Source organism: Aedes albopictus, unplaced genomic scaffold (genome assembly GCF_035046485.1).
Source record: "Aedes albopictus strain Foshan unplaced genomic scaffold, AalbF5 HiC_scaffold_324, whole genome shotgun sequence".
NCBI classification, from domain to species: domain Eukaryota; kingdom Metazoa; phylum Arthropoda; class Insecta; order Diptera; family Culicidae; genus Aedes; species Aedes albopictus.
In genome coordinates this window covers 9,985-20,589 of record NW_026917117.1, presented here as the reverse complement: position 1 = coordinate 20,589, position 10,605 = coordinate 9,985, and the positions used below count along the sequence as shown (strand labels likewise).

Genomic DNA, 10,605 nt, shown 5'->3' with positions numbered 1-10,605 from the left:
TTCAATATTTCGTAAAAAGTTGCTACTATAAACCTAATCGAATAATCGACAACGTACAGTAATAACAATTATTCTTTAAACCTTGCAAAAGCAGGTATAGAATGGACCAATATGTGCAAGTTTTACCGAGTTACTGACAGCGGAAGAGTTGGCATCTCGTCCAAGTGATTTAAAACATTTAGTGTGGAGCACACAAGCACTAGATCCATTTCCTCACTTTTTGGTTTTTGATTTTTTATAAAATAACGATGCAATATTTTCAAAATCGGTTTTCGTGCACATGTAGAGTATAGATCAAGGTATCTCCTGAATTTTTTTCAGGCTGAAAATGTTTTTCGTTTTTGCAGAAACCATTTTTAGACAAAATTTCACAAAAAAATGGTTTCTGCAAAAACGAGAAACATTTTCAATCTCAAAAAAATTCAGGAGATACCTTGATCTATACTCTACATGTGCACGAAAACCAATTTTGAAAATATTGCTTCGTTATTTTACAAATAATCAAAAACCAAAAAAATGAGGAAATGCTTCCAGTTTCGCCTTAAGATTCGAAACTAGCGCGATGTTGAAGAGTAAGCGGATTTTCCGGTTATCATTGTTAGTGACATTCCCCTTCTTGGGTTTCCAGTATATCCCAGGCTGTTTACATTTTTTATCGACTTATGAGAAACATGCAGAAGAAATATGCATCAACTTTCCTAGTTCCCCCTCACTATGCACTGTTCAATGCATTTTCTCATCCATACAATCAATACAATCCATACAAATAATCACCGGCGCAGATGATACACGTACGTGTATGATGCTCATTTGCCTCCATAACTGCGGCGATGGCCATGAGCACGTGAGCTCCACTATACAAAATGTCAAGAACCTGTTAATGATGTCTCTGCGGCGTCGATCAGATTTGGCGAATATATGTTGTCCACCTGCCCATCATTTAGGCGTTTGATGAGAATGATGACAATGTTGTGACAACATTAAAACCGGTAAAATTACACAAGCTGCTCGTATAGTAAGAATCGACTATTAGTATTGTTTTGATTTTAGTTTATGTTCTCGAATGCTACATCTACATCGAAACTAGAACATTCATTAGTGTTCTTATGCATTTGTGCATTTTTGTTAAGTACATTGCTTCGTTAAAAACAGTTTCTACAGTTCGGAAACAAATCTTTTAGTTGAATGGAATTTACTCATTGAGCTTGAGCTTGATTGACCGCTCTTGGATGCTACTATAGTGTCGCCAGACCAGCTGCACTCACACAAGGAACCAATGAGATATCTGCTGAGGACTACGCAATCATCTTCAGTGTGTGAGTGTTGGTGATCTTCTATTTTTAGGCGACAATGGCGCCTGCCACGTCAGGTTTCAGGTCAATGTGGGGAAGGGGAAGGAGGCTATGATTGCAATCGTTTGTATCCACATCAGACCGAATATACCTCAGCGTCTGCACAAATTCATGCGGATGTCGGAGTGTTGGTGGGATATGGTCAATGGGTTCACACATTTGTGCGTGGATGCCAGGCGTAAGATGATAGATTAGTGTATTTATTACTCTGAAGATATTGCGGCACAGTTGATTGCATAACTCGTAGGGATTATATAATAGATTGACACTGTGCTGGAAAAGTTGGAAATTTTCGCGTTGTCCGTAATTCATTTCTGCGTTGTTACTGTTAGTTTCTAATTTCGCAATAGTCACAAACGAAAGTAATATCCGTTATAGTCAGTGGCCCCTAATAGGCCGACATACAATTTTCATCATAAATCGATTATCGAAAGTGCAGAATGGCTAGATAATTAGATTCAATTCTATCGTTCCTTTCTTTCACTTTATTGCAGAGATTTACGACGCCGCTCGAACGCGCGGGGCAGCTGGGCCGGGGGAAACGCACATAGACGGTCGTTGGATTAATCGATACGCGGTAGACAGCAACACTATAGTCGGAGCACATAGAAACGTGACCCGCAACCACCGAAAAACCCCTCCTCGCACGTACGGAGGGGGATCATTATACACGGTTGGTTGGAACACACAACGAGCGAGCAACACGTAGACGAGCGTCATCGTTAAAAAAAAGAAAAACAATTGATACGCCGCCGCTCACCTACACAACAGATGGAAGAGGGAATACATCAGCTGAGTGTTACGAGTAAGTTTATACTTATCTTTATTATGGAGACAAATATGGGGATTTTTCCGTTATCAGTCAAATTGATAAAATAATATAAATGGCGTCCGATTTATTGAGTCACGCATAACATAAAAATCATAATATAAACAATCACATTAAACTCGTTTAAGGACTCAGATCTCGTTGTTAGATCACTTCGCACAACTATCCAAAACAACCATCATAGCCTCCAATAGCGTTTCGTATTATTTATTTTTTCAATGATCCTTTAATTCCGTTGAATTCAAAACCAATATTAAAAAGTAAACCTATTTTTACAGACATTTCTTGTTAATCATCTGATTTCTTCGAGGAATTCCGAGCAAGCAGAATATTGCATTAATGATTAATAGTTTATCTCAAGAAGACCCAATCCTATTTTCACATTTTTCTTTTCTCAGTCGAGCACGCCTCCTTACGCAGCAATGGGTTCCTCAAGCCAAATCCGTACGTGGAGATTTCCATCGACAATAAAAGCACCCGCAAGACCGATTTCCTAAAGAACACAAACGCGCCCAAATGGAACGAACGCTTCACGGTGATCGTGTCGGCCAACTCGGTGCTGCACTTCCGGGTGCTGGACCACTCGAGCTTTCGGAAGGACTCGGTGCTCGGCCAGCAGACGGTCTACCTGGCCAACATCCTCGAGCACTACAACGGCGTGCTGGAAAATTTGGAACTGAGCATGGACCTGCTGACGGATGGTTCCGGTGGCTCCAAGGCAACCCACGAGCCACGACAGCCGACGAAAACCGGCGAACTGGTGACCGTGCTGAATGGGTTGAAGATTGATATGCGCACGGTGGCATTGAGAGCGGGCGGCAGCAGTAGCAGCAGCGTTGGGCTCAACAACAGCCATGGCAATGACGTTGCCGGTGCACACACCAACGGTAACGGGGTAAGTTTATGTGGGGTGGGGGTGCTGCTTATCGTTCGTTCGTTGTCATGCACATGACTGGCTGTTGACCTTCGGGAAAATGTGTACTAGTTATGTGTTTTGTAACCATTGTAAGTGACGGAATGCGTTTAGTGATGTTTTTTGTTTGTTTCTAAAATATTAGGACTTTGATATTTTGATGGGTTAACTTAGAAATTTAGTCTTAAACTTATATCTTTTGAATCGATTTTCAACTGTGTACAGGTCCAGTGCTGCAATCGACAGGCCTTTATGATAGCGATATTTTGTTTTTTCATTTTCTCCGTTTTTGTTGTCCTCTCAATGCTGCTTTCCGATCAGCAACACGGGAGCGAAATAAAATAGGTACTCACACTCGCACGCAGCGTGCTGAAAGCGAGAGCTGACAGGGCTAAATTTCCATTCAATTTTCTGTAGTTGAGTATTTTCAACTGTGGTAACGTATAGGGCACTCACTCTCACAAGCCACCGCTTGAGACGAATGGCCTGTCAGCATGAGTAGTGTGTGGATGATTGGGAAGGAATTGATCTTGTTGGGTCGCTCACGAATGGAGCTCTCGGACTCTGTCAGTTCTCACATCGAGGAACTGAAAACGACCGCCGCAGTCATTCATTTTCGGCTGAAAAACAGGCACTGATACTGATATTTGGCAGACCTGTACTGCCGTGAATCGCATATTTGTCCCATTTGCATAGGAAATCCAGCAAAGATGGGACTGATATGCGATTCACGGCAGTGTACAGGTCTGATCGCCAAAGAGGCGATGATTTAAATACTTCAAAAATAATTAAAAAAAAGTCCTCTATTTAAGAACTAAGATTTTACGATAAGATCATAAAATAAAAGCTACATCGTACTAAAAATTAAATTTTCAACATTCAGCACATCCTATTCGAAAAATAGGAAAATACAAAAATAAGAAACGTAACAAGCAGCAATTCTTTGTTTTGCTTAGGATGTAAAGTGGAACACAATAAGGGAAGCGATACTCTATTTACTGAGATATTTTTGCTTTATACCATTTACTTAGAAACTTTTGATGGGAGCATTTGAAATTGGTAGCAATTACCCAGTAGGCAACAATGAATCAAAATTTCTCTTCTGATATAATCAAGAACTTTCGCTTTACCCAAAAATGAAACACCTTTTTACGATTGAGTTCACTAAACGCACTTCTTATACCTATCTAAAATTTTCCCCATGTGGGAAAATCAATAGCATTTACGGTGTGTCATTTGTTAATTATTCATACCTATCATTTCCCCCTTTTTTTCTGTCTTATCCGCATCAAGCAGCTCCACCCCGCCCTAATGGACATGCCCGGCACGAGTAGTGGAATTGGCAGCAACCGAAGTAGCATTCTAAACGGCGGCATCCGTGCACGTATGCGACTACGTGGGTCTTCGTCACAGTCCCAGTCTCAGCTGCAGGCTCCTTCCAGTGCTTCATCTTCGTCTACACAGTACCAACAGCCACATCATTCCCCTTCGTCGGTAAATCACGCCAATAGCAGCAATAATTCGGCAGCGGATTGCGGATCGATTAACAACGTCACCGCCAACTTCAATGACCTAAACATACATTCCTCTGGGACGGCGGCTGCTACATCTGCGGTAGGTCCCATGGGTAACGGTGTGGCGATGCCTATGGTCGGAGGAACATCTCCGATGGGCCCTGGAGCATCTTCTACCGGTGCTGTTCGTCGAAGTAGTGGCATGAATTGGGATCAACAACAACAACAGCAAGCTCAAGCGATGCATTCCATGGCCGCGGGACATCCACGGCTAGGTCCGGTATATTCTAATTCATCGCAAGATTCCTTGATCAATGGAGTTCCTAACGGTGCCAATCATGGACAAGCTCAACCCGTTATGAGCGGAGCTTTGGTACCTGTGAATGGTCAAGTGTCAGCAGCGGGAGCACCTGGTGCACTGGTTCCAGTAGGAGGAAGTCTAACCGACCAGCAGATGATGTTGCAAGCGGCGCAACAAAATCAAGTTGATGACGAACCTCTACCTGCGGGTTGGGAAATGCGTGTCGACAAGTATGGCCGTCGATACTATGTGGATCACAACACCAGATCCACGTATTGGGAAAAGCCACAACCACTTCCGGCTGGCTGGGAAATGCGACGGGATGCGCGGGGCCGAGTGTACTACGTGGATCACAATACCAGGACGACAACCTGGCAGCGACCGAACAGTGAACGCCTAATGCACTTCCAGCACTGGCAAGGCCAACGGCAACACATCATATCGCAAGGCAATCAACGGTTCCTGTATCCTCAACATGCTCAACAATCGAACACCACGCCAGTGCAGGAAGAGGATGACGGGCTGGGTCCTCTTCCTGATGGCTGGGAGAAACGAGTTCAACCGGATAACCGCGTTTACTTTGTCAACCACAAGAACCGTACGACACAATGGGAAGACCCTCGAACGCAGGGTCAGGAAGTCAACATGCTTGCCGAGGGTCCGCTTCCGCCAGGATGGGAAATCCGTTACACCGCAACTGGGGAGAGATTCTTCGTAGACCACAATAACAGGAAAACAACTTTCGAAGATCCTCGCCCGGGTGCTCCGAAGGGAGGCAAAGGAGTCTACGGAGTTCCTCGCGCTTATGAGCGATCGTTCCGATGGAAGCTCAGCCAATTCCGGTACCTGTGTCAGAGTAATGCCCTTGCATCTCATATCAAGATCACTCTAACCCGACAAACATTGTTCGAGGATTCCTATCACCAAATCATGCGGCTACCTGCGTACGAACTCCGACGAAGATTGTACATTATCTTCCGAGGGGAGGAAGGCCTGGACTATGGTGGCGTCTCGCGGGAATGGTTCTTCCTGCTGTCCCATGAAGTTCTCAATCCGATGTACTGCTTGTTCGAATACGCCAACAAGAACAACTACAGTCTGCAGATCAACCCCGCCAGTTACGTAAATCCGGACCACCTTCAGTATTTCAAATTTATCGGCCGGTTTATCGCCATGGCCCTGTACCACGGACGGTTCATCTATTCCGGTTTTACGATGCCGTTCTACAAGCGGATGCTGAACAAAAAGCTAACTACCAAAGATATCGAATCGATCGATCCGGAGTTTTACAACTCGCTCATCTGGGTGCGGGACAACAACATTGACGAGTGCGGGCTGGAATTGTGGTTCAGTGTGGACTTTGAGGTGCTGGGGCAAATCATCCATCACGAGCTAAAGGAGGAAGGCGACAAGGAACGCGTTACGGAAGAAAACAAAGAGGAGTACATTTCGCTCATGACGGAGTGGCGAATGACGAGGTGAGTGGAATGACTTATTTATTTTATTTACTTAGGTATCAAAGAGAGGTAAGAGAGAAACATTAAATACTAAATCGTGCTAAATCCTTTAGGCTCAGACGATAAATTTGCATAACTGAGTCGATAAATCAGAATCAAAAGGTTTTTTTTTCTGAAGAGATAGGGCATTGTCGTCGCAGTGAACTTTCTAGATTAGAAGACATGTTGGGTCACATAAAGTGGCATGTTAGCTAGATGAACATCACGTGATGATCAACAATGCGTTCTAACTCTAGGTATTTCAGTCGGAAAGATGACAAACTAATAGGCATGAAATTCTTGCTGCTTCACACGAAGCACAAACCACCTTTGGAATAATCTGCAAATCAGTATTTTTTTTAATCGATTCAATAGTTACAATACATCGAGCCAAAGTCAGAGAATCATAGCTACACGAAAAGACATCAGGTTTCACCGAAGATGGAATATCCATACATCCGAAATGTGTAGTGAAATATTCTAGAAGTTCTTCATCGGAAGAAGGAAAACCGGCGTTTGTCAAACAAAATTCGTTCATTCAGAAATCTATAGATTTTGTTCATCCGACTGACTTGACTCAATTTGGAAATACTTGTTTGAAGTTTTTTACCAGTCGGATCGTTTAGCAGACCAGAGGGCTTTCTTGTAGGCCTTACGAGCCTGCACGACGCCTGTTACAACTCTTTCTCTCTTGTTTTCTGAGCTTAATCAGGTCAGATTACCATCAAGATGCTTTTCTCGTAGACTTCACAGACCGCAAAGAGCAAGCTTCTTCAAATCCTTTTATGATGACGGACGTTGTAGTATCAACGGTATCATCTACTTCCCTTGGATGGTGAATATCTATGAAACTTGGTCGCAATTAAATCTGAGATCTCAGTTGGTTGACCGGAGATTTATAGAACGCAAAGTTTGATAACAAAAAGGTGTCGCGATGGTCACATGACAACTGGTCAACTCGTGACTAGTTCTGATCAAAAAAGCAAAACGGTGGTATGACTAACTTATTCTCTAGTAGAAAATATGACCCAACCTTCATACAGTTGCTTATGTTGTATAATCCATAGATCTGCACTAGTTAGGTATTCCATCATCAAGCTGGAGGTTAATGTTCGTGCAGTCCCAGATGATAAGATGAACATTAGCATCTCTACCACACAAACATTTAGCTTGAACCATTTTGAAGTGACGTTATTGGAATGAATCCGTAGAGAACGATTCATCATGCAATAAATAACCCGATAATAGACGTATTTTCTGTTAAGATTTCCAACTGATCTATCTATGGTAGATAGCTCAGAAACGAGAGTAGTAACTGTGTTGATGACAAGCACACATGCTCGAGGCATAACACATGACTTTGCCGTTTTATTTTACTGAAAGCCGAATTCGCAAATTTACCTGAACAGAAGTTCTTCTTGCGAAAGTAAGGTTGTTGAGTTAAAGCCATTTCTAGATGAACATTCGTAAAGGGCCTATCTGTTTTGCGTAAACAAACATGCTTTTGTCTCTGTAGGGTCTATCTGCATCCACCCACGCACATCAACACCCTTTTCAGAAAGCGTGTTCTTCAAGCTATCTCTTAAGGGTGTTGATGTGCGTTGGAGGATACAGATGGGCCCTTTTCAAATGTTCGTCTAGATTTGTGCTGTTCCGTTTTTCATAGGCATGTCAATTTGTTTTTCATAGGCAGGTCGATTTTGTTCAGCATAAAAGTTGAAGATTGATTCGAGCTATCCTAACTGTAGCCACTACCCAAATTAAGCAGGAATCAAAACTTCATAGTTAAGATACGAAGCAAACGCGTGATCAATAAATTGGTACTAAGTCTAGATATTTTGGACGAACATGACTTATTTTCATGAAGATCAGTATGACATACATATTGGAAAATGGGGCTTTTCAGAATAAGCAACTGAAACTGAAACTGATTCTAATCGACACGACATCAATATTACAGAGGTATCGAAGAGCAAACCAAAACCTTCCTGGACGGTTTCAACGAGGTGGTGCCTTTGGAGTGGTTGAAGTACTTTGACGAGCGAGAGCTGGAGCTGATGCTTTGCGGCATGCAGGAGATCGACGTCGACGACTGGCAGCGTAATTCGATCTACCGGCATTACAACCGTAACAGCAAGCAAGTCGTGTGGTTCTGGCAGGTAGGTTTCGACGTATTTTCTGTTTTAGCTGTGCTTGCTTTTGTTTTAAAGAATCTCCATGAAATTTGAAATTTATTCAATTTCACTAGGACATGTTAATCAGTCCTACTGACTATCATTGAGCCTACAAATCCGGAGGTTGTTATGACTCTATGAAACAGCATCCGCTAACAATTCCTTTCACCCAACAGTTTGTGCGGGAAACAGACAACGAAAAGCGAGCTCGACTGCTACAGTTCGTCACCGGAACGTGCCGTGTGCCGGTCGGTGGATTTGCCGAACTGATGGGTTCCAACGGGCCCCAGCGGTTCTGCATCGAAAAGGTCGGAAAGGACACGTGGCTACCTCGGTCACACACCTGCTTCAACCGGTTGGACCTGCCACCGTACAAGAGCTATGATCAGTTGGTCGAGAAGCTCAACTATGCAATCGAAGAGACGGAAGGTTTCGGGCAGGAGTAAAGCGGTCTTCTCGGTGAGATGCGTGAAGGATTTGTTGTTGCGGAAGTGAGATGCATGAAATCTACGGTGATACGAAGTTTGCAAACAGAATTGACTAGAGCAACGCGGTATTTTTTATTATTTAAGTTGGAAACTTGTTATGTTCTCGTTTATTTGTAAAATGTGATTTTATCATACTTAGCATATTGTTCGACCACAGTTTTGATAAAGAAATGCTTTATTCTAATGTCGCATCAATCGACATTATTCAATTGTAAATAAGTTAGGAAACAAAATTGATGAAATCCGTTTAGTTTTACCCTTGATCCAAATATCGTGATAAATGGAAATGTGGTGGAGAACACATTGTAATATATTTAAGAGTTTTTGTATATAAGATAAAGAAAATAGGCCTAGCAAAATTAGACAAAAGTTTAAACGAAGTACCGTCAGTAAAAGAAACCACAATAAAACTTGTTGTCTATGATAATGGTAAAACCGTACTAGCGAAAATAGTTTATTCCAGTAGCTTCAATGGGCGTTCAATTTTACCAGTCAATGAATAAATCATCCACCCACAGAACAATAGATTTCAATCTGCAGTTTTACCTTCCTCTTCAGTTCGGTACCTTGTGCGCGTAAAACGTTTTCTTGTGTGAGAAAGACAAAATATAAAGAGGAGCAACGTCGGGGCCATGTTAGAAATTACCTAATTGTTGGATGAACACCATGGAACATTGTCTGTAATTACTTGTCTAACAACTGAACAAAAAAAAATCATACATACACAATAGCTAACATCTTGGAAAACAGAAACTTAATCAACGCATTCGAAATGCAGTTTGAAACCAATAAAACAGTTTTATCAAAATCCAGGAAAATGAGCAAATTTCAATTCTTTCAATAAGTTGAAGGCTAATATTTGTAACGCAAATTCCAAGATCATTTCCCTTTAGTTCTCAAAACATCGATATTCTGAAATCGATCTCAGTAAAACAAATTGCTGAAAATCCTGCAGATTATGTGACGTAGATAATGAGATATGAAATCTTGGTACCAATACCAACGTAAAATTGTCATGGTTTGGTAAATTTGTTACCTGCTGTGTTCTCGGCAATGTGTTCACTGAGATCGATATCAGAAATCGGGTGGGTAGAGTCTTCGTTGATAGTTTTGTTAACACCACATTTTTTTGTATTATATTTTGTCTTTAGCGAAATGTCTAGGCTGATTTTTTTAGTGTACATATTTGATATTCTGATATGAAGGATGGTTTATCGATGAAATATGTTATTTTCTGTTTTACAAATAAAGAACAATATCAGCAACAGTTCTATCAGCTTTGGCGTTTATTGTCTGTGAACAAATTCCGAAATAAAGGGAGGGGATGGGAAAACATATTTAAATTGGGTTATCTTCGACAGGCTGAACCTCTTCAAAAGACTGAACAGTGTTTTAACCAATTTTCAAACGGCGTCATGCACAAGAGCACAGTCCTAGACCATTGTATATAACCTCCTCCTTTCCGCCCGTTAGCAAACACAAAGATTTTGGACGTATCTCTGACTCATTCTCTTAAGACATGATTAATCACCGAACGC

General features: G+C 41.9%; 1 protein-coding gene across 2 annotated transcripts; it reads left to right on the top strand.

The window, feature by feature from the left end:
- The first annotated feature begins 1,803 nt into the window (after positions 1 to 1,803).
- Positions 1,804 to 10,334, top strand: LOC109421660 (E3 ubiquitin-protein ligase Su(dx)). 2 transcript variants are annotated; one of them, XM_062843599.1, is made up of 5 exons: positions 1,804 to 2,157; positions 2,580 to 3,076; positions 4,388 to 6,387; positions 8,366 to 8,564; positions 8,756 to 10,334. In XM_062843599.1, the coding sequence occupies exons 1-5, from the start codon at positions 2,124 to 2,126 to the stop codon at positions 9,023 to 9,025; spliced, it is 3,000 nt and encodes a 999-aa protein (XP_062699583.1). In that variant the 5' UTR covers positions 1,804 to 2,123; the 3' UTR covers positions 9,026 to 10,334. The 2 variants fall into 2 exon arrangements, with proteins under 2 accessions (XP_062699583.1, XP_062699584.1); XM_062843600.1 differs by having other exon boundaries at positions 1,808 to 2,157; positions 4,391 to 6,387.
- Positions 10,335 to 10,605: the final 271 nt, after the last annotated feature.